The sequence below is a fragment of the Myodes glareolus genome, chromosome 10 (genome assembly GCF_982192425.1).
Source record: "Myodes glareolus chromosome 10, mMyoGla1.1, whole genome shotgun sequence".
Classification (NCBI taxonomy): Eukaryota; Metazoa; Chordata; class Mammalia; order Rodentia; family Cricetidae; genus Myodes; species Myodes glareolus.
In genome coordinates, this window is record NC_142035.1 from 23,785,211 (window position 1) to 23,810,438 (window position 25,228).

The window sequence follows — 25,228 nt, forward strand, 5'->3', positions numbered from 1 at the left end:
TCTCTTATAGTTTATTTGTTTAAGGATTCAAACAAGATCAATACTTTCAAATTGTCTCATAGATCTCTTAATTCAGCAATCTCAGTGGGGGTAGTGTCCCTTAGCCTGAAAAGTGATCGGTGCTACCCGCTGCCATTCTATAGAGCTCAGACTTCAGGGTTATTCTGGCTCTTGGGGAATTTGAGAGACAAAATGTGTTTGGTGAAGGAAAACTACTCATGGAGATACCCTGCTGCCTCTCAATTGAAGGAAACATACATTTATTTATTTATTTATTTATTTACTTACTTACTTACTTACTTACATGAGTTTCTTGTCTCTAAAAGTTCCTTATCATCTCTAAAAGCTTAAACAGGTGATTGTTCCTGTTAAATCAGTTTTCCTTACAGTAAAAGTTCCCCAAAGGAGCTTAAGAAGTGTAATTAATAGTTACATTTCATATCCTAAAGCTACATACTCAGTTATGTTTCTGACTTTTGACTAAATGTTTCCTGAAGGGATATTGTCTAAGGTGGATTTTCAGCCTTTATCATAAAACTGGAGTTCAGAGACATTATTAAGAGGGACTGATGACTAACAAACATGAAGCAGTTTTAGACAAAGTGCTAGGCCACATATAGTGACTTACACTTGTTTTCACTGAGGAAGCAAAGACAGGAGGCTTGTGTGGACTACATAGACCTTAGAGAGAAGGGGGAAGACTGATGACATAAAGACCAGAGAGAAAGAGAGAAAACTCAAACACAGGAGCTTTGTTTAAATAAGCTTAACTGTTCAAAGTAAAGCCAGCTCCTTTAGCCAAGCCTTTAGCACTCATTGATTTTAACTTATTATAGTAACTTGCTACTTCTTGAATCTTAAAAGCCAATCATTGTGTATTAGCAACATATATTTTCATGAATTCAGACTTAAACATTCTACCTCGTTTTCTTATACCTGGTCCTCAGTTAAATTCCTGCTATTATGAACCTGTCTGACTAATGTTTTTTTTTATGGTGATAGTTATTTTTTTCCTCTAATAGGTTGAAAAATAAAATTAGAATTATTTATTTGCCATAAGTATACATTTTTGCTCTTGTTACTAGCTTTTTAAGAGATCTTTACTGTTCACTGAACATACTTTTTAAAGGATCTTGTACACCATCTGGGTTCCTAGGAAAAAGAGACAATAGACTTAATCGGAAGATAGCCTGCCTCCAGTTCTACTGTTAGTTTACTGTGAAACCTGTCTTATATAATTATGGCTTCTGTTTTCACATCTATAACAAGAGGGGGACTAAAGCAGATAATTGAATTTGTGTATGTCTGTGCGCCAATGTATGTGTGTCTGGTTCCACAAGAGGCCAGAAAAGGGTGTATAGTCTCCTGGATCTGGACTAACAGATGGTTGTAAGTCAACATGAGCATGCTGGAAATTGAACCTGGATCCTCTGGAAGAACAGCCAGTGCTCGTGATCTCTGATCCACATCTCTAGTGGTTTTTTAAAGGAATTTATGTGATTTATACAACTATTTAGAGTATAATGGATCAAAATACTATCTAAAAGTGAATGGATGACTGTAATCAGATCAAAGGGAAAGTAAGGTAGGAAAGAAAGGTACAACTGGGAATAAGAAACAAACCAAATGAAGAATGTAATTGCTATGATTTCTCAAAAATGTGGATGTTAAGCCAGGCAGTGGTGACACACACCTTTAATCCCAGTACTCGGTGTTGACAGGTTTCTGTCCCGCCCAATCCTTTCAGTTCCAAAGAAACACACAGAGGTCTACATTAATTATAAACTGGTTGGTCTATTAGCTCAGGCTTCTTATTAACTCTTACATCTTAAATTAACCCATAGTTCTTGTCTGTGTTAGCCATGTGGCTTAGTACCTTTTATCAGTGAGGCATTCTCATCTTGCCTCCTCTGCATCTGGTTGACGACTGCAGACTGAGCCTTTCCTCTTCCCAGAATTCTTCTAGTCTGGTCACCCCACCTATACTTCCTGCCTGGCTACTGGCCAATCAGCATTTTATTAAACCAATACAAGTGACAAATCTTTACAAGATACAAGACCATTGTCCCACAGCATCTCAGGAGGCAGAGGCAGATGGATCTCTGTGAGTTTGAAGCCAGCCTGGTCTCTATAGAGCAAATAGGGAAAACCATGTCTGGAGAAAAAAAAAAAAGTAGAAAATGTGAATGTTAGTAGGAGAAAAGAAAGTTTTCATTTTTTTCCCTTTCCCATTGAAATTCTAAATTACAAAAAGAATCCTAATGCCAATGGTTATGTCTACAAGTGTTTGTTCTGAAGCAAAGGTAAATAACTTTATTGTGGCTACAACAAAGTGTGTATTTCTTCTGAACACCATCTGTACCAATTACGTTACAGATGTTGAGTCATTGGCACCTGGTTTTAATTTAGTAGCCACACTGAATACTTGTTTTACAGGAATAGCATTTCATAATATTGGTTGCTCAAAATCCCAATCAATCATTAAAATACCTAAGGGGTGTAACCATTATATGAAACATTGTATCAGGAATTAGAGGGAAACACTAAATTCAGTGCTAAGATTAAGAGAATTTTAAGGCTTAATGAAATGGCCAGTTTACTCATGTCAACATAGAAAGATATAAATCATAAGAATGATACATAAGCACATTGTAGTTGTAGATAAGTATTCCTTATACAATTTAATTGATTTGTGCTACTTATCTTTTAGCACCCCAGATAATCGTCCAGTTGGTCTAGAGGAGGCTGATCAACAGTCATTACCTGGAGAACAAGGAATCAACTTGGACAACACAGGCCCTAAACTGCCAGAATTTTCAAACCGGCCACCAGGTAATAAAATATTAACTAAAATTGCATACTTTGCATTGCATATGCACCTTCTTTCTCTTCAAGAAAACGGTAATGCTTTGCCTGCTAACTAGTCTGCTTCAGAAATTTAATGTGTAAGCTCTGCATTGATATTTAAGTAAATACTTAAAGTATAACTTCTGTAAACATGCATGTCAATTCACTCTTGCATACCTGTTTAATTGGCTTCATTTTAAGTCCTCAAATCAGACTGAATGGAAAGTTCCCTTTTTTTGATCAGCATTGTAGTTCTAGTTGGCATTAGAATAAAATATTATAATATACAGAACTTTATACTGTATCCTGCTTGCCTGCAATTCTTTTCCTTAGACTTTCTCAAAGCAGAGAACTACTACTAGAATTTAAAACAAGATGACTTTTTTAATAAAAATTTTATTGTGATTCTTTAAAACATAAACAGTGTATGAAAAGTAACAAAATGCATGTCAATATAACTACTGTCAGCTTAATAGCTCATATTGAATAGTGCCAATAGTAATGAAGCCCCTTCTTTGATTATAGAATGTTTTCTTTTAAATGTTAAAGGACATAGGTTTATAAAATTCTGAAATCATTCTTCCCAACCCAGATTCCGCAATATCTCTGTCTTTTTTCTTGCCATAAACAATGACTTACAACTTTATTCTAGAATGACAAAGGTTCACAAGCCCTCTCCTATGGATATAAAGAGTTAATTCAGCCAGCCTGGTCTACAAAAAACAAGTTCCAGGACAGCCAAGGAGACACAGAGAAACCCTGTCTTCAAAAACTGAAGCGGGGAGGAAAGAAGAATTAATGGTTTATTTCTTCCTCCTGAGTAATCTCACCTCTGTTTTGGCATATTAAAAGTGATACTATTTTAGGGCTAACCTTTAATGTATCCTTTATTTTTATATTTCAAAAGTATATTCATTATGATGTCAAGACTTGATGTTACTTATTACAAACTGCTTAGCATACTAGAGTTGTCACTCGTGAGCCTGAGAGGTAGTCTCTAGTCCTTGGTGAATATGTTCAGAAGACGTTGTAAGCAGGAAGGTAGGTCCCTCTTACCTCAGGCATCTGAACTCTTGTGTGGATTCCAAAATTCTTTCAAACATTTATTGCCTCCTTTCTGCAGTCTGGGAACCTGCAGCCTGAATTTGGCCTTTAATGGATTTGAATTGCTGTTGGTGTCTAAACAAATACCTGAGTTTAATTCACTTTAGAAATAGTCAGTTGCTCTGTAGTTGGGCAGTGTTTATACAGCCTAACTTCTTTTCGACTGCCTGGCCCATAAAGGCATAAGGACTTTGTATCCCTTGACTAATAAATGTAGTTATTGATTGTGTTATGGGACCTGTATATACCTGGCTTTCCGTCTCAACCCCAATCATCTTCCTATCACTAAGCCCCTTGGGGCTGTTTCCTCCAGCTTCTGAATGGTTCCTTTAAGCCTTTAGCTCTGACCTCTGAGAGGCTGTTGTATATGCATATTACTGTCTTTGGTGTTTATTGTGCTATCTGATAAACTTACTTTAAAGATGAAAAGCATCTGTATTATAACCTTGACACAAACAAACTTTTTCAGAAATTACAGTTTTCTTAATGTAGGAACCCCAGACTGACTATATAAGAACCTGTTGTGTTTGACCTCTTGGAATGCCAGATTTATAAATGTCAAGAAGTTACTCGGGCCTAAAACAAAATAAAACAAAAAACAAAAACAAAAGATTTTAAAGAAAATAATCAAAAGTGAGCCAGGTGTGGTGGCACACGCCTATCTATAGTCCCAGCATTTGCAGGGTGGAGGCAGGAGAGTTAGCAGTTCAAGATCATCCTCAGCTATAAGGCCAGCCTGGGATACTTGAAACCCTTTCACCAAAAATCAAAGACAAACAAATAAAAAAACAACTTCAGAACTGGAATCTGCTCGTTGGTACCGTGGAAGTCTTTGCCTGGAAGACAATAACTCTGTTGAGCACAGAGTCTGACCAAAGTGTTTGGCAGCCACTCTAAGAAAATCTTGGCCCAGAATTTCTTCCAGCTGCCAGAGCCACTTATTCATATTCTTGCACTTTCTGGAAACCTTTCAAATTATTTTACATGCAACAGTGGAATAAATGTAATTATGGAATCACATCCCCAACATATGCCCACTTTCCCACTTTGAACCACCATGATTCTTGTTTTAATTTGAATCTTCCTTCCCTTTATGCTGATTGTATAAAGTTTTTATTCATAAATTTCAAGTAAATCATTATAAAAGAGGGAATCATAATAGATGTTGCCTTCTGCAAATCTAGAAGGTATTGTTCCTCAAAATTCTTATCCCCAAACTACTTTTTATTCCTGAGGTTTGTGCTTCTGGCTTAATTATTTTCCAATTGTGGATTCATAGAAAATACTTTTCCAAATAAAATATCTATATACAAAAGTAAATAGAGACAAATATGCATAAAAACTTTAATACTTCATATTATTTCAACGTAACAATCAGTCCTTATACTCTCTGTTTATTAAACTGATGCAACCTAGGGGCAGTACAATACATTCAGTTTTCCCCCAAAGGATGGAACCCAAAGGATACAAAATGGTATATGGAGACCATGGACCAGAATAATTAAGATCCCATTTTAAAGAACTCAAAAAAAAAAAACCTCAATTCTAGAATTATATCTTTTACTTTAATTGAAGGAATAAAAAGCCTGTTTTCATCAAAACCAAGTCTTGAGAAAAATAAGTCCTCTGCTACGAGAAAAAGTGATTTCTAAATATGTTATTTCATATACACAGTGAATTACTGAATATTTTGATTATTTCTACATGAAACCTAAATAACTGGGCAGCCACCCATTTGCTGTTGATAGACTTTTCTCTCTTCATGTTCAGCTCATAGATTTATAGCACATAACACAGTCTTAATGCAGTAATGCTTCATTAGCAGCCTAAAAGGGCTTCATATTCTTAATGCTTTGCTTTTTGCTTCCTTAAGCAGCATGCCCCCTTGCTTGTGTCAGATAATAAGGGGCTGTCCTGGGAGCAGCATGCCTGAGCTGTTTGTGCACAATCTGCTACCTCTGAGTACTGCCTAGCTATACTCTACAGGTAGCAAAGTTTTCTTGCTGAAAATCTAACTTCCCTGATTTTGGGGGGCTTATTTTAGGTTATCCTACTCAACCAGTTGAACAGAGGCCAATGCAACAGATGCCTCCTCAACTCATGCAACATGTGGCACCCCCACCACAGCCACCACAGCAGCAACCACAACCACAACTGCCTCAGCAGCAGCAGCAGCAGCCACCACCACCTAGTCAGCCACAGTCTCAGCAGCAACAGCAGCAACAACAACAAATGATGATGATGCTCATGATGCAGCAAGATCCTAAATCCATTAGGCTTCCAGTTTCCCAAAATGTCCATCCTCCACGGGGTCCTCTGAACCCAGACTCTCAGAGAATGCCCATGCAGCCAAGTGGCAATGTACCTGTCATGGTTAGTTTGCAAGGACCTGCCTCTGTGCCACCATCACCTGATAAACAAAGAATGCCAATGTCTGTGAATACTCCATTGGGAAGTAATTCAAGGAAAATGGTATACCAGGAGAACCCACAGAATTCCTCTAGCTCACCACTAGGAGAGATGTCCTCACTTCCTGAAGCTAGTGGCAGTGAAGTACCGTCTGTTTCAGGAGGCCCAAATAACATGCCCTCACATTTAGTAGTTTCTCAGAATCAGTTAATGATGGCAGGGCCCAAATCGGGACCATCTCCCCTTTCAGCAACTCAAGGTGCAACTCCCCAACAACCTCCTGTAAATTCCTTGCCTAGCTCCCATGGCCACCACTTTCCAAATGTTGCTGCTCCAACCCAGACATCTAGGCCTAAAACTCCAAACAGAGCCAGCCCCAGACCCTATTATCCTCAAACACCCAACAACCGCCCTCCTAGTACAGAACCTTCAGAAATTAGTCTGTCACCAGAAAGACTGAATGCCTCCATAGCAGGACTCTTTCCTCCACAGATTAATATTCCTTTACCTCCCAGGCCAAATTTAAATAGGGGCTTTGATCAACAGGGCTTGAATCCAACAACTCTGAAGGCCATCGGGCAAGCACCTTCAAATCTTACTATAAATAATCCTCCTAACTTTGCTGCCCCACAAACTCATAAATTAGATTCTGTAGTGGTGAATTCTGGAAAACAGTCTAATCCTGGAACAACAAAACGGGCAAGTCCAAGCAACAGTCGCAGGTCTAGTCCTGGGTCCAGTAGGAAAACTACCCCAAGTCCCGGGAGGCAAAACTCAAAAGCCCCTAAACTTACTCTGGCTTCTCAACCAAGCACAACCCTGTTGCAGAACGTGGAGCTGCCTAGAAATGTGTTGGTCAGTCCAAATCCAATTGCCAATCCCCCTTTATCCGGAAGCTTTCCTAACAATAGTGGGCTTAATCCCCAGAATCCCACCGTACCTGTGCCTGCAGTGGGGACTGTTCTTGAGGATAACAAAGAGAGTTTGAACGTTCCTCAGGACAGTGATTGCCAGAATTCTCAGGGTAGGAAGGAGCAGGTAAACGTTGAGCTGAAAGCAGTCCCTACTCAAGAAGCAAAAATGGTTGTCCCTGAAGATCAATCCAAAAAGGATGGGCAACCTTTGGATTCTAACAAACTCCCCAGTGTTGAAGAGAACAAAAATTTGATGTCTCCTGCCATGAGAGAAGCACCAACATCATTAAGCCAACTTCTTGACAACTCTGGAGCTCCTAATGTGACCATTAAACCCCCTGGGCTTACAGATCTGGAAGTAGCACCTCCAGTTGTTTCAGGAGAGGACCTCAAAAAAGCATCTGTCATTCCCACACTGCAGGATCCGTCTTCTAAAGAATCCTCTAATTCCTTAAACTTACCTCACAATAATGAGCCGTGTTCAACCCTTGTGCATCCAGAATTGAGTGAGGTGAGCTCTAATGTTGCACCAAGCATCCCTCCAGTAATGTCAAGACCTGTCAGCTCTTCCTCCATTTCTACTCCTTTGCCCCCAAACCAAATAACTGTATTTGTTACCTCCAATCCCATAACCACTTCATCTAACACATCAGCAGCCCTGCCAACAAACTTACATTCTGCATTGATGTCGACAGTTGTCACAATGCCCAATGTGGGTAACAAAGTTATGGTTTCTGAGGGACAGTCCGCTGCTCAATCTAATGCCCGGCCTCAGTTCATTACACCTGTCTTTATCAATTCATCTTCAATAATTCAGGTTATGAAAGGATCACAGCCAAGCACAATTCCTGCAACCCCATTGACAACCAACAGTGGCCTGATGCCTCCCTCTGTCGCAGTTGTTGGACCTTTACACATACCTCAGAACATAAAATTTTCTTCAGCTCCTGTAGCACCTAATGTCCCCTCCAGTAGTCCTGCTCCAAACATACAGACAGGCCGGCCGTTGGTCCTTAGCTCACGAGCTGCTCCTGTTCAGCTGCCTTCCCCTCCCTGTACATCTTCTTCAGCTGTCGCTCCTAATCCTCCTGTCCAGCAAGTGAAAGAATTCAATCCAGATGAGGCTAGTCCTCAGATGAACACCTCAGCAGATCAGAGCACTCTGCTCTCTCCACAGCCAACCACAGTAGTTTCTCCCCTTGTGACCAATAGTCCAGGCTCCTCTGCCAATCGGCGAAGCCCAGTCTCATCCAGTAAGGGCAAAGGAAAAGTGGACAAAATTGGCCAGATTTTGCTGACCAAGGCTTGTAAGAAAGTTACAGGCTCTCTGGAAAAAGGGGAAGAACAGTATGGTGCAGATGGAGAGACTGAAGGCCCAGGGCTAGAGACCACAACTCCTGGGCTAATGGGAACAGAACAGTGCTCCACAGAGCTGGACAGTAAAACCCCAACACCTTCAGCACCCACGCTACTAAAAATGACCTCTAGCCCCATGGGCCCAAGCTCCACCTCAACAGGACCCATCTTACCTGGCGGTGCTCTCCCCACCAGTGTACGCTCAATAGTAACCACACTGGTACCCTCTGAGCTCATCTCCACAACGCCAACCACAAAAGGCAATCATGGTGGCATAGCATCTGAGCCACTTGCAGGTGGCCTAGTGGAGGAGAAGGTGGGATCTCATCCAGAGCTTCTACCCAGCATAGGTATGTACTTGAGCTTGGCATCCACTGCTCATGTCAGTTGTTTTTTTCTCACCCGTCCCACAAGAGAGAAAGCATGAGCCCATTTCTACTTAAAGGAAGAAAAATGACCATAATTATAGATTTACTTACTGAAAGTACATTGAAAATATGCTTTTAAATCCCATGTTCAGTTTATATTCACTAACACGATTCCTTCCTGGCTTCTGAACTGATGACATGTTTCGGATAGATAGATAGATAGATAGATAGATAGATAGATAGATAGATAGATCTCACTTTAAAAAGCATTTCGTACACACTTGTTTCAGATCATCTTTATACCAACCATGTCATGTAGTCTTACTCCTTCCTATGGGTGAAAAGATTGAAGTTCAGAAATATTTACTATTTGTTGAGCCTATACTGTAAGTCTCCAGCCTGGCATGGTCCCTTGGGTGTGAACAGTGACTTCTCTATACCTTTCCCATCATGAAGACTTACTTGTTCTCTTTGCCTTGTTCTCTTAGTATACTAACTCAGGGACCTTTCTGTTTGGGTTGCTCTAGACAAGCTTACCAGAAAACCAGGTTGTATGATAAACCAAAGAAGATCGAAATTGGGAAGAATCAGATAGACTTGGGTTGGTAACTGTCCCAGCATTTGCCAGCTTGATGTGCTGGGGCAAGTTCACTTTCGTCCTATGTAGTGTGGCGACAATAATAGTTAATAAGATTTCAGTGAGGTAATGCATGTGATATGCTTAGCACAGGATCTAAAATATGGTAATTGATCAATAAATAGTTTAAGTGTTATTGTCCATTTTCTTTAGACATAGTCTCTTTGTAAATTCCATTTAATGGACATCTAGTTCAGGTTATTTCCTGTGTACTACAGAGGGAGATAATACTGAAAGCACAGGTGTCCTGACAGTTTTTTTCTCCTTTGAGGTTCAAATGATGCAGAAGCTCCATGTTCTTAAAGACAAGTCAATCTTAATGGTGCCCATAGCTGAGAGGCCTCTGTTATAACTAAGCCAGCTAATACTACCTCTTTTGTTTACGCAGCTAAAATACTTTGAGTGCCTATTAATTAGGAGGAGGAACAGAAATATGAGCTTCAAAGGTTATGATCAGAGTTCACATTTTAGCTCCCCTGGTTGCCAGTTATGGTCTAGTGAGTTCCTTGTACTTCACTTGTAAGTGGAGATTGTAATTCCACCTCTCAGGATATGTAGGATTCAGTTGAGAGCTTGAATATCAAGTGCCAGCATATTGCTCAGACAGATCTGGGAAGGTTCCTTCCCTACTTTCTCCCACTTGCTTCAGTGCTGGAGATACAGGGAGGAGTGAAGGCCTGCAAAGAATCCATTGTTCATAGGAGAGATGGACTTTGCTGGGCAGGGTTCTGTGTTGCAAATTTAAATTTCGTTGTTGTAGGTAACTATAAGAATTTAAAACAAAGCTGGGCATGATGCTGCACACATATAATCATAGCACTTGAGAGGAGACAGTAGGAAGATCCAAGAATAGGGCCATCCTCAGCTACATACTAAGTTTGAGGCCAAGCTAAGCTACATGAGACCTTGTCTAAACCAGAAGAAGTCGGTATGGCTTAAGTATATTCTCTGCTGCTAAATATTTCCATTTCTGTTTTCTCTTAGGGAACTTTTCCCTCTTATATTAAGAGAATAATGATGAAGTAATTAGAAAATATTTTTACTTGGATCACAAATAATAATAGAGAAACATAAAAGCTTTAGGGATATGAACCAGCAATTAGAAAGGGTTCAGTTTTAGTTAAGGCCACCTACTTTGTTTATGATAGTTGGTTCTATTCTTTTCCAAGGGACTTCTGTGCTTTTAGTTTGAAAATGTGAGAACCCTCTGAAGCTAAGTAGATGTTAAGGTACAGTTTTAAGCTCCATCAGAGAAGCATCCAAAATAAATTATTTGGTTACTAAGCAGAGAGAAAAATCTACAAAATTCAGTTTCCACCAAAGGGTAAAACGTTTTCTTGTAGTTTGCTATGAATTTTAGGCTGAAGTGTTAAGATGAGATGACATACCCTTGACAGCTCTGGCAAACCTGAGCCTTAAATCTTTACTGAATGATCCAGGAAGGTTCCGTTCTAGAGTATGTCATGTATTCTCGTTCTCGGGGATCTTAAGTTCTTTCTGTCTTTCAAAGGCACTATTTTTAATGTTTCTTTACATTTTTGGCCTAGAATATTATTTTGCTTTGAACCCCCATGGAACTTTATGCATCTCTCTCCATGTGACACAGTGGTCAGTCTATACTAGGCTGAGTGATGTACTAAAAGATAGAATCTCTGAGGATGCCTGGCACAGTGCCTAGCTCCTAGAAAGTTCTTAAAACTATTTGTTAAGAATTGGGCAGTGGTGGTGCATGCCTTTAATCCCAGCACTCCAGAGGCAGAGGCAGGTGGATCCCTGTGAGTTTGAGTCCAGCCTGGTCTACAACAGCTAGTTCCAGGACAGCCGAGAGAAACCCTGTCTTGAAAAACCAAAACCAAAAACAAAACCCTATTTGTTAGAAAAGTAAATAATACTATATTGATTTATTCATTAGATATAAATTTATTGTCTATTTTATGCCCATCACTCTTGCTAGATGCTATAGAAAAGTACAGAATTGTGTGTTTTAGTAATCAAGGAATGTATTTAGTCTCTAGAGGGCTAAGTCAGAAGCTTTTAAATGTTGAGATGATTGGTATAGTCATTCTAAAAGTAGCTAGATTACTTACTAAGACAGTTTTTAATGAAAACAGCAGTCAAGCCTAGTGTGGTGGCACATGCTTGTAAACCCATCATTGTGGAGGCTGAGACAGAAGGATCAAGAGTTTAAGACTACTCTGAGGAAATGAGTAAGACCTTGTCTGAAAACCAAACAAAAAGAAAAAGGAGTTATGACCTGAAATTGGCCCTAAAATTGTGATTACTGTTGTCCCCGTGCTGGTGTCCCTTTCCTGGTTCTTTATATCTGCACAAAGGAGGAGGAGCAAAGCCTCAAGTGGTCCTTGCTGCTTAGTGTTAGAACAGCTGCTCTGTTGAGGTCATATTGACAGCTTCAAGCACTGCCTTCTGAATGTAGTGGCTCAATAGGGACTTAGTTGCTTGGTTAGTGCTTTCTGGTTTAGTTAGGAAAAGTAAAAGACCTGTTTGTTTGTTTCTTGCCTCAGCCCCCTCATCGTCTTTAGTCCCAAAGGAGCCTCCAGCCACAGCACTGCAAGGGCCTATTGCCAGACCAGGTAAGGCACCATCTAGAGCATCTTCCGGAGAGGGATGGGTTACATGTGAAGGAATCAGTACTTTTCTCGGTGTCCCATGTTCTCATGCCAGTAAGTACCTGGGATTGTCTTATCTACTTGTTTCCAAGCCAATTTGAGTTGAATGGGAGAACGTGTGTAGCACTCTTCCCAACCAATGTGTTCATTTTCACATTTGTTGTGTTGTGTTAGCCAGAGAGCTCAAGAAGGGCATGTCTGTGCTCTTGTCTGTCATCCTACCCTGAGTTGTTTCCCCTGTTCCCTGATCCTGCTACCCATGGCTGGCAGCCAACTAGTTGGCATATGGTTACTTACTGGGGTGGCAAGCATGAATGTATCAAAATATATTTGGATTACCATGGCAGATGTCGAGGTATATTTCGAGCCCCTCCACTTAGAGTGAATCATCCCAGCCATCTCTGGACGACTTTAAGTTGCTCCCTGTAAACAAGATATTGTAAATTGCACTAGAGATGGTATTTCTGAAAGGAGGAGTCAGTTGTAATCCAATAGCTGCTGTGGATGCTGAGTCAGCTCTGAACACACGTTCTTTGATGGCAGTAAGAACACTTCTGTGTCTATGACTTACACCGCCAGAGCAGATGAGTATCATGGATATGTTTAGTTTCACTTGGTTCTTGGTTACAGAAGGTTGTTAAAGGGCGCAAAAAAGAAAGTATGACTAGTTCCCAAAAGAAGTTAGAATACCATTGACAGTATAGCCTTGGGCTGATGGCTCAATGGGTGAGAGTACTTAATGCTCTTTCAGAAGATCAGATTTCAGTTCCTAATACCCACATCTAGTAGTTCATAAGTTCCTATAACTAACTCCAGCTCCAAAAAACCTGAGGTCTCCTTGGCCTCCTATTTGGACACCCTCATGACTCGCACATGTCACATGCATACACGCACACACACACACACACACACACAATTTAAAAAAGGTAAAACGTTTTATTGAAAGTATACACATGACCAATTTTTTTAAAAAATGATTTTGTGAATATAAGCCAATAAAAATAAGATATAACTTATATTTTAAAGCTTGCTTCAGGGTTCTATACCCAATATGACTTTCGTGCACACTGTGGAAAGAATGGGTATGCAGAGCACACGGCAGCCGCCACATTGCCCCTGCTTCTAACTGCTGCATGGTAACTAACACTGTGCTGCACATTTTAGAACTGAGAAATTGTTTAAGAAAAAGGGGTTCTGCAAGGCAGTGGTTGTGCATGCCTTTAATCCCAGCCCTTGGGAGGCAGAGGCAGGCGGAGTTCATGGCCAACCTGGTCTACAAAGCAATATTCAAGACAACCTGGACTGTTACACAGAGAAACCCTGTCTCCAAAAAAAAAAAAAAAGAAAAGAAAAGAAAAGAAAGGAAGGAAGAAAAAATGTTCATTAGTAATACTCTTTTTTTTTTCCCTAACAAAAAGACCAACTAGAAATGGGACAGGAATTCTATTTCCTGCCCGAAATATTTATAAATTTTATTCTTTAAGAGTTTCATATATGTTTATGATGTATTTTGATCAGACTTAGACCTTCCCATTACCTTTTGTTTCCTTGCACTCCCCTATTCTCAACAGGTACTCTTCCTGCTCTTTTGTACCTTTGCTTTAATGACCCACTGAGTTTAATTTGGGCAGCTTGCTGTGAGCATGGGTGTGTGGCTATTTACGCATGAACAGCTTACCAGTGACTACACCATTGAATTAAACTGATCCCCATACCGCACCAACAGCCATAATCTGCCAATAGCTCCTTAGAGAGAGGTGGAGCCTCATGAGCCCCAATCCATGACGCTGCCCTAGCTCTTTACTCCGGAAAATGGGTTGTTACTGTTTTTTCTTTCTTGTTAGAGTAATTGAATAGGGAACCCTGGTCCTTTTTAAAGTTTAACTTATATTAAGTTCCAGGACAGCCTGGAACTACATAGAGAGACTTTGTCCCAGAAAATAAACAAATAGAATTAATTAATTAAACACTAAATTAAAAGGGCAGACTAGCCTGATGTAGCACATACAGAGAACCCCAGCACTCAGGAAACTGGGGCAAAAGCATTACTAAATGAGACCCAAGTAGGCTACGTACGGATCTCCAGGCAGTTTGTGCTATAGGATAGGATGCCTGGGGGCAGGGTGAGGGTGGCAACTCTTCTGGGTTAGCATGTCTTTTTGTTTGAACCATTATTATTGAGCATATATTAGGTGAATTTGTGTGCTTCAGCTGACCCAGCAAAGAAATAGAGACCCACAGAGTTAGTGTATGCTTCTTGTGTCAGGATTTCAGGTCCTATAGGAGAGATTCTGGGAGGCAAGCAGAAGACAAGAAGCAAGGATTCCCTCTGCCAGAATTTTGCATTAAAGACAGTGAAGTCCAGCCTCCCTGCAGGAAAAGTACAAAGTGACCATCATAGATAGCAACAAATAATAGCAATAAATATTGAGTTATTATTAAGTACCAGGTACTATACTAAAATAATACTGAAATTATATTGTATTATTTCAATTTAACCTTAACATTAAAGCCATATAATGTAGTCACCTATACTTCTCATATAAGGCATTGAGCCCTGAGAAAGAAATAATTAGCACATAAACACATGGGTAATTAAAAGTGGCATATGGCAGGTATGGTAGCTCATTCCCTGTAATACCAGTACTTAGGCTAAAGTGGGAGGATTGCCTGGAGTTTTAGGCCAGGCTGGGCTGCATAGTGAATTCCAGAGTAGCATGGGCTACAAAATGAGAACCTTACCACAAACTCACATAACACTATAAAAGGAGGGAAGAAAGCCGGGCAGTGGTGGTTAATGTTCCTAGCACTTAGAAGGCAAAGGCAGGCAGATCTCTGTGAGTTCAAGGCCACCATGGTTTACAGAGCTAGTTCCAGGACAGCTAGAGAAAACCTGTCTTGAAAAACCAAAAAAAGAAAAAGAAAGGGAAGGGGAGAGGGAAGAAGGGAAAAAGTTGAGATTTAAAAATTTAACCTAGGTGCTTTGCCTTCAAAGATATTAATAACATGTGCTCCCTTGGGCAGCTTAGATGCTGAGCATCAGGTACTGGATTCTCTATGAGGGAAAACAGGCACAGAGCCAGGGGAGGCAGTGGCAGGAGACACGGCTGGCTGGTGTGTTAGGGAAAGGCCTTTTTAAGAGATGGAGCTAGTTGGAGAGGCATGTAATAGAAGTAGAAGATTTGGGTTTTTGCTGATACTGAAAAGAGGTGTTTTATTATCCATGTGTGTATGTGCATTCTCTGATAAACCCAGAGAAATCTCACTGATTCATCCCCGCCAGGCAGACTGTTTTGGTTGTCTCTAGGGCATTTCTTGGTGACTGATGAAGTCTGTGAAGTCTTAGAAACAGATACACTCTTTGGGTAGTCTTTCAAAGCACAGCTCTCTGCCCTCTGAAATTGAGTGAAAATGCCATTTGGGGGGTAAGGGGTGGATCTTTAATAGACACTGTATTATATTTAAAGATAATTGGGTTTGAAAAGAAAATGGAGGTGTTGATATTTTCAGAATGAAAACAGTCTCTTCAGCATGAAAAGAAGAGGCTTCTTTTACTAAACTAGTTCTGACCAGATGAAATATGAACCAACAGTGTAAATTTCATCCTCTTGATCCAACAGGATTATTTCACAGTGTGAACTAGAAATAAAAATAGACCAAGTAGTGTCTTCTATTCCCAACAAATCAAGTTGGACCAGTGCTAACTTTGTCTCCATACCACGTAGGGTCGGTTAGCTTCCTGCAGGACATGGAGACTTGTTAGTCCAAATACAACATTCTGGGTTCTGTAGATGCCAGCTTCTCCCTATGGACATACATAACAACAGCTTCCATATCTCATTCTCTCCCTTTTTTTTTTTTTTTTACAGAACTTGAGGCAAATGCTGCCATAGTCTCTGGACAAAGGTAAGAAAGATGACCATTAACTAAGACTTAAGCATAACCATTGCATGAGCTTTTTAAATGTCTCCTCACCTTGAACTATTATACTCTATCACCAGACTGTTTCTCCTGTTCACATAGAGAATGTCTATGAACACTCACTCACCCAGGGTAATATTTCACTTAATAAAACTTGATGACTTAAGTTTCTGTCTTTTATGATTCTTGAAAACTGATAACATATTTAGCATTCAACATAAATAAATGTCCTGTATTTTAAGTGCTACCTTCTTTAATGATAGTCCTTGAATATATCTTCTAAGCATAGCTGTTTGATCTTCAAAGGTTAAAGAGAAAGCCAGGTAGGTAGAATGTAACCCCAAACCATGCTTTGTCTGTTCACTGTGCTACCCTATGTAACCTAGCAAAACAGATGGAGTACATCTGTGACTTAACCTCACATTTGCCCTAGAAAGGAGTTTTATCTCCCAAGAACCACACCTCCCCTCTTTTACTGAAGGAATGCAGTAACATTTTTTTTAAAAAAAACAACTCATATTTGTATAGAAACTTAGCTTATAAAATATCATTTTCTCATTTAAACTTCCTATCAACTAACATTATTTAAATATTACTCCTTGTCATACTCTAGACTATAAGCACTAGATGTATTTATCCTCTATTTTTCACAATATCCATTATGATAATAAATTATATCATGTAGGTGAGAAATCTAAGTCAAAGAGCTTTAACTAAATTGCCCAAGGTCACAGATATAGCAAATGGTGAAACTGAGATTCAGACCCATCTCTTTCTAACTCTAGGACCCTTACATTTGACCTAGATTTATAGATAAAAGTCTAGACTCTAGAGGATAAGGAGTTATTGTAGCTGATAAATGCACAGTTCCTTCCTGACCCATGTAATCTGTTGGCAAATTCATTGCTATTCCTAGTCACCACTCTGCCCATCTGTTTTTATTTGAATTGAATTAATACTCGAGTTCAGTTGAGTTTTCCAAATATATGCCAACTGTCTATAAAAAGGGTTTATCAAGTTCAGATATATCTCATAGATATCTGTTTGCAGAGCTGCCTGTATATTGACCACAAAAACACAAGGGTAGTGTTGCTATAACTCTTTGGTTTTGTTTTGCCAAGAAAGGGGGTTCCACCATTAAGGGATTATCCTCAGTATATTGGACTATTTTCTGGGCTCAAACAGAAAACCATCCTTAGAACCTCTAGAAGGAGATGGAAACCTCTTTACTTGTAATTCCAATTCCAGCCTAGTTCCAGTTTGGCCTCTCTGACTTTGCTTAGTTTTTGGTTTGATATGAGATAGCTGTTTTATATAAAGCAACGGGAATGAGTGAACAGTTATGGCTCAGTTCCCAACCATAGTGTTACTAGCAAAGAGTCCTCAGGCAGGATTGAACAGTGGAATAATGATAGTCGATGGTCAAACCCTGATTTGTACCTTTAAGGAGCTTGCATGAAAGGCACAAGACATTTAAAATAGAACATCCAGAGCTGGAGAGAATGCTCAGCAGCTAAGGGCACTGATTACCCTTCCAGAGGACCTAGGTTCAATTCCCAGCACTCATATGGTGACTCACAACTGTATGTAACTCCAGTTCTAGAGGATCCAACATCTGTTCTTGTCTCCAAAGTCACTGCACACACATGTGCACAGACATACGAACAGACAAAATACCCATGCACATAAATAAATAAATCTTTTTAAAAAAAACCCTATTGTAGCACAAATTCTAGTTGGTCTTAATAATAAAAACCCAGAGTCAGATATAGAGGTTAATGTTGAAGATCAGAGACCAGCCACTAGAGAGTTCTTTTACCTCTACCAATGTTCAGACTGAAGGGACGATCCTATCCTCACACTTCATTTCCCGACTGCATCTGTCTCCACCAAACCTCAGACTGCACTGAGCTCAGTCTCCTTCTGCCTTATATTCCTCTCTCCACCCAACCATATCACTCCTGTCTCCACCTCCCTACTGCTGGGATTAAAGACATTTGATCCCAAGTGCTGGGATCACCTTTGTGTGAACTCTGATACTCTTTTAGACAGATTCAATCTTGTGTAGCCCACCCAGGGTGGCGTGGCCTTGAACTCACAAAGATCCCTCTCCCTCTTTGTCCTGAGTCTTGGGATTAAAGGTGTGTGCCACCATTCACTGACCTCTAGTGACTTAGCCCTGCATTCTGATCTTCAGGCGAGCTTTATTTGCTAAAATATAAAATATTACTACACCCCATATAATAGAACACCCAATGGATGCTTTAAAAGGTCATATGTGTATAGACTGTGAACCCAAGAGAAGAAAAGCCAAGTCCATGGGGGAAGGGACATGGAACTCTTCCCAGAAGAAGTAGGCTTAACTTGTTTAGTTGCATTACATTTCAGTTCTGTGCCTTGCAATCAATTTTAATCAGATTTTTTTTGAATGATCTTAATAAGCAATTTTGAACCGTGGATATAATAAAAAGTTTATTAAAGAAATTTCCAGCCATATCAGAATTAAATCTAGGTCTAGTAGCACATGTCTGTAATCCTAGCACTGGATGGACAGGCCAGAGAATCAAGAGTTCAAGGTCATCCTCGGCTATGTAGTAAGTTTGAAGCTAGTCTAGTCTATAGGGACCTTTTGTTTAAGAAAGAAAAGAAAGGAAACATCAGAGAATTGCAGAGTGACTCTGTAGTCTTCTTTACAGAATATACAAGAAGTCCTCTTCCAGATATGTGTGTGCCATACTCATTCACTCATGTGACATGAATAGTTTGTCACAGAGTAATCTTTCACAAAATATTTTAAGACTGCATATATGCGCCATAATTAATTATTATTATTATTAGGCATTTTTGTATCTTCTGTAAATTTGCCCTTGTGTCTTTAAACAGTTAGTACCAATCTTAGATCTTTTCTGACTAAAGTTCCAGGGTTGGAGTTGAGACTTTCAGTATATCTGCAGTAGATTGTGAATATATTTCTATTACTTAGATAATTTTAACATTGTTGGTTATAATCAAAGCTATATAAAAGGATTTTTTTACAGTGAGTTATAGAAATTTATAGGTATAATCACAACACTTAGGAAACAAAGGCAGAAGGATTGCCTTGAGTTCGAAGCCAGACTTGGCTACATATTTCAAGTTCCAAGCCTATCTGAGCTTCATACAATATGAGTCCAGCCAGCTGTTGCCCCCCACACACACACACGTATGTTTTAAGATGATTTCTTTGGGCACCTAGGAATGAAGTTACTAGAAATAAGGCAGAGGATGACACCATGTTTTCCGACCTCAACATTACTGACTTTTGGGTCAGATAATAAGGTGCTACCTTTGTACTATAGAATGTTTACCCAGAGATGCCAGTGGCACACTTCCCATACTGCTTCAGTGAAAAAAACGTGTCCAAAATTGGGAATGTATCTTACTGATCCCAATTACTCCTTATTGAGAATCTTTGGATTACACAATTTATATTCCATCAGAATTACATGAAAATGTTTTTGTTCCTGTGTCTTTAATAACAGTATTACCAATTTTTAATATTTGCCTGCTAAAATGCCAGGGTTGGAGCTGGGGCATTCAGCCTATCTGCAGTAGATGATGAATGTGTTCCCATTACTTAGATAATGTGCTGTACTATTATCTAATACAAGTGTGTGCTCAAATTTGCCTAGTAACCTCCCAGATAATAATTTCTTTTGAGACAGGATCTCTTTATAATGTTCTGGCTAGACTAGAATTCACTATATAGATCAAGCTGGCTTCAAACTCAAGTGATCAGCCTGCCTCTGCCCCTCAGAAGTTGGAATTAAAGGTATGCGCCACCATACCTAGATTTTAGATACTATTTGGGGCTAGTAGAAATTTTCAAACATTTTTAAGAACATTTTATTGCTGAAATTTTTACATAATAATGTTTGAAGGGAAATAAGTGAGAGTTTATAGAGGGCTGTTGCAGGTCTTTATGCCTCTCACCTACTTTCCCATAATCCCACCAGCATTGTGCTTTATTTTTTTTGCTCTGTAGACAAGCTGGCCTCCAGCTCACAGAGATCTGCCTGACTCTGCCTCCCAAGTATTGGGATTAAAAGTGTGCGCCACCACCACCCGACCTATTTTATTTTTCTGACGTAATAAGTTAAACTTGCTTTTTTAAGTTTTTAATAGCATTGTCTCATTTCTATCTATAATGACTGGTTTGTTTTGTTTTTGTTGTTTTCAGTGCTGGGAATCAAACCCAGGACTTGTACATGCTCGATAGATTGAACTGTATCCCTGGCTCTGACTAGCTGCTAATTATCTCCTACTTTTTGAATGAAACTATACTTAGAGTCCCTTTTTATGTGTCTTGATGCCCTTAACCTTCTTGAAAACTTGTTCTTCCCTCTGTCAGCAGTGAGCCAAAAGAGATAGTTGAGAAGTCCAAAACCCCGAGCCGAAGAAACTCTCGAACTGAAGAGCCGACTGTGGCTTCTGAGAGCGTGGAAAATGGACATCGAAAACGATCCTCTCGGCCTGCTTCAGCCTCCAGCTCTACAAAAGGTTAGCAGTGGGGCTTGGATGCTTTGGGGGCGGGGTGGTTAAAAGATAGGGTCCTCATCATAGCAGGAAGGACTTCACCCTCCCTCCATCCTTGCCTCTGTCAGGCCAGTTTGTTTTCTCCTCCTGGTCTTGTCCTCTGTTCACTGTCAGTCCATTAGCATGTGTGTTTCCTTTTGTGTACACAAGAACAATAAAAAGAATAAAGAACTTAGGTTGGTCTCATTTTAAATTCGTGTTTACACCTAAGTGTGGCAGCACACACCTGTAATTGTGGCACTAGTGAGGTAGAGGGTGAGTGTAAGGGTCCTTAGTAGCTACATAGGGAGTTTGAGGTAGTTATATGAGGTCCAGTGTCAAAAACATACATATACACACTAGAAAGCTCATGATCACTCACTTCAGTTAAATCCTGAATATGGCCCAGCTTCTTTTCTGAAGTCAAGTACCTTTTCTACATACTGTCTGTTACTTTATCCCCCTTTGTAACAGTGTCTTCTTATGTAGCCCTGTTGCCCTCAACTCTCAGACCTATGCCTCAGCCTCCTGAGTGCTGGGGTTAGAGGCATTCACTATTACCCTTGACTTCTTCTTACTTTTTAAACCTCTACCCCAGTAATCTCTGCTCTATCTTGGTAGGGGCTCTCACATTTTCATAGAAAAAAATAGAATTCTCCATTTACACTACCGAGCCGAGGTATTAATCTAAGTAGACTGACAGAGCAGTGACCCCTCTTCAACTCAGCCTGGTGCCTCCATCTGTGCCTCTAATTGCTTCTTTTATGACCTCAACTTTACATTACCAGTTCTCTCTATTGAAAACTGTCTCTAATTTGGGAAGGGGGAATTGTTTTGAGACAAAATCTTACTCTATAGCACAGATTATACATGAAATTTTGCCAATTTCAATTAAGGTAGAATCCTTCTACCTTAGCCTCCCAAGTTCTGAGATTATGGACGTGAGCCACCCATCTAAGATAGTATTCTATTTTTTTTTTCTTCTGTGTTGGGGGCTGAACCTGTGGCCTAGTTGATTCAAGGCAAGTACTCTACCAACTGAGCTACATCCCCTAACCCTACTGTTTATGTTTTTAATTAATTGTTCTTGACTTTTATCATTCAGAGTGCTTAGTCATTTCCTGCTACCTCTCTGGCAACTCCTTAGTTTTCATAAATGCTGGCTGGCCTTACATTTCAGTCTTGAAATGTAAGTGTAATGGCACATGTCTGTAATTCCAGCACTTAGAAGGCAGAGGCAAGATGACCAGTAGTTTAATTTCATCCTCAGTTATAGAACAAGCTTGAGGCCAGCCTGGGCTACGGAACACTCTTTCTCAAAAAACAAACAAACAAACAAAAACTCTCATTGTGAGGGCAGATTCTGTTGCAGTGGCATCAGACACTGATATGAGGACTCAACTGTTACCGGCAAGAAATGTCATAATGCCACACAGAGAGCCCCTAGAAGTGAGCCACAGACTCACTTCTATGTATAGATAGGACAGAGGCCTTAAAAGTAACACCACTTGCCATGCAGGCGTATATAATGTTAGGTACCTGAATCATAGAAATACCTTACTGCAGAATCAGTACTTTGAATGGGGAACTGGACAAATGGAAGACCACTGATTGTTCTTCTGGAAGACCAATGTTCTATTCCCAGCACCCGCATGGCAGCTCTATAACTCCAGTCCCAGGGGATCCAATACTCTCTTCTGGCTTATATGGACACTGCATGAATGTGGTACACAGATATTACACAGATATAAATGTAGTCAAAACATCCTTACATATAAAATTGTTCTAAAATTAAAAAAAAGTCTATGAGTGTGGATCAGTGATAGAGCACTGGCTTCTTCATTCTCATTGTGCTGGGTGGTGAAAAAATGGTAGTAGCTTTTAGAGGGGATACAAATTGAACCACAAAGGATAAAAATGACCTGATCTTTTCAGACGTATTTACAGAAGTGCAAAATGACCTTTCTCTGTGGTCCAGAGCAGTTGTTCCCCAAATCCTCCAGGGAATATGATAGAGACTTCAAAATCTGATGAAAGAAAAAGGAAATTTTATTTTATATTTGGGTTTTTTTTTGTTTATTGTTTGCATCAGGGCCTCACTATGTATCTCTAGCTGCCTGATAGCCATGAACTCACAGAGATCCATCTACCTCCCAAGTGCTAGGGTTGAAGGCATGTGTCACAGCCTTTTGGCATTTTGGTACATGCTTGTAATCCCAACACTTAAGAGACTGAGGGAGAAAGGTCATACATTCGAGGCCTGACTAGGTTATAGGGCAAGTTCTAGGTCTACCTGGACTACATAAGAAGACCCTGTTTCCAAAAATAAACACTTTTTTTGGTTTTTTTTTGGGGGGGGAACAGGGTTTCTCTGTGTAGCTTTGATACGAAAATAAACATCTTATATCTTATGATAGTATAAATATATGTCATTCATCATTCCCACCAGTCTTCAATAGATCGGTTTTTTTTTTCCAGTTTCTAACCTAAGTCACTTGTTTGCTTGCATGGTCAGTACATTGAAGATAACCTCAAAGAACACAAAATACATTAATATCTTACTAAGAATGAAAATGAAGCCACTTCCTCTTGGATTAATTTGATCAAGAGTGAGCCCAAATTTGAATTCTCCGCCTCTCTCCCTGTCTTTTGTCTGTAGTGTCTGGCTATCTGTAATCAGTCTATTGTGCGAGTCTGAATCTGTGCCCCAGTGGTTGTCCTTGTCCCTAACAAAGGACTTAGCTCTGTATTTATTGCAGCACAGGAAATATGGCATGGGAAAGAAACGAGGGGTTCTTTACAGAAATCTTTCACAGGGTGTTACCAGGGAAGAAGTCACCTTCCTGATCACACCTAACTACATAGCACTCCACACAGCAGACAGACATTATCACTCTATAGCCACATGTTTGCAGCAGTTATGGTGGGTATTTGTTTTAAGGTTGTTTTCAACCTGTTGGCTGTTTTCAGCAAATGATTCCCACGCCGTGAACATACACACATATTCTGGGCCAATAGCACAGAAGAGTACTTAAGATTAAAGCTATGCATTTATCTTAGGTTGTAAAAACTGATCGCATGGGAAATCCAAGGCATAGTAAGGTTGGTTAAGTTGTTGGCGTTTTCTTGTTTGTTTGGGGGGATTGGGTTTTTTTGTTTTGTTTTTCTGAGACGATTTCTCTCTGTAGCACTAGCTGTCCTGGAACCTACTCTGTAGAACAGCTGGCCCAGAACTCAGAGATCCACCTGCCTCTGCTTCCCAAGTGCTGGATTAAAGGTGTGTGCCACCACCAACTGGCTCTACTTCGTTTTTGTTGTTGTTTTTTTATTGTTGTTTTTCAAGATAGGGATTCTTTTCGAGACAGGATTTCTCTGTAGCTTTGGAGTCGATCCTGAAACTAGCTCTTGTAGACCAGTCTGACCTCACAGAGATCCACCTGCCTCTGCCTCGGGAGTGCTGGGATTAAAGGTGTGTGTCACCCACTACTGCCCAGCTGTTATATTGTTTTCTTAAGAGCAAGTTAAATATTCTGAGTACACAATATAAGTGGTACTGTAAGTAGCACACGCCTTTCATCCCAGCACTCAGGAGACAAAGGCAGGTGGATTTCTGTGAATTGGAGGTCAGCCTGGTCTATAGAGCTAGGTCGAGGACAGCTAGGGCTGTTATATAGAGAAACCCTGTCTTTAAAAACAAAAGAATAAAATAAAAAGTAAATAGTCTTAAATTACATTAAGGGGTATTATTAATTTGGCTGTAAGGTCTGCCAGAAGTTCAGTTTTTGTGGGGGTAGGGGGTGGAACTAAAAGACGTTTTATAAAAAAATACATCACCACCTTTACTGAGGGCCTCATACATAGATTTGTACTCAAAAGCAGTATTCTAATTCATTGATTTCGGAATAAAAAGGGTGGAGACTGATGTTGCTCGTCCTCCTCTCCCTACCCTCTGTCCAAGTCTCAGATACATAATTTGATTTTTTTTTTTTTTTAAGGCAGGGTCCTGGCTGTTCTGGAACTTGCTACATAAACCATATAGCCCTCAAACTGAGAGAAATCTTCCTCCCTTTTGCCTCTTAAGTGCTGGGATTAAAGGTGTGCACTACCTTACCCAGCCACCATTTGATTCTTCACACATGAGGGAGATGTTTCTAAAGTTGACCTAATTGATAGATTTTAAATTTTTTTCATTTTCATATATGTATATATATTCTTTAAGGTATGTACACATGTGTGTGCATACATGTGGAAGCCAAATGTCAATATTGTGTATCAGCTACTTCACTCTCCACCTTATTTTTATTTTTATCTCTTGCATACTTGTGTTTTGCCTGCATGTATGTCTGTGTGAAGGTGTTGGACCCCTGAAACTGGAGTTACAGACAGTTGTAGGCTGCCATATGGGTGCTGGGGATTGAACCTGGGTCCTCTGAAAGAGCAGACGCTCTTAACCGATGAGCCATCTCTCTAGCCCCTCCACCTTATTTTTTT

At 39.9% G+C, this 25,228-nt stretch overlaps 1 protein-coding gene across 7 annotated transcripts in view; it reads left to right on the top strand.

Moving 5' to 3' along the window:
* Ncoa6 (nuclear receptor coactivator 6) overlaps positions 1-25,228 on the top strand; it is an 88,613-nt gene that overhangs the window by 60,485 nt on the left and 2,900 nt on the right. For 5 of the 7 annotated variants that reach the window (XM_087911085.1, XM_087911084.1, XM_085697171.2 and 2 more), the window contains 5 exons: positions 2,711-2,832; positions 5,996-8,980; positions 12,158-12,226; positions 16,132-16,168; positions 20,574-20,722. In XM_087911085.1, coding sequence (XP_087767211.1) covers positions 2,711-2,832; positions 5,996-8,980; positions 12,158-12,226; positions 16,132-16,168; positions 20,574-20,722 — 3,362 coding nt within the window. The remainder of the gene's footprint in view (positions 1-2,710; positions 2,833-5,995; positions 8,981-12,157; positions 12,227-16,131; positions 16,169-20,573; positions 20,723-25,228) is intronic. The other 2 variants (XM_085697172.2, XM_085697175.2) reach the window with 2 other exon arrangements.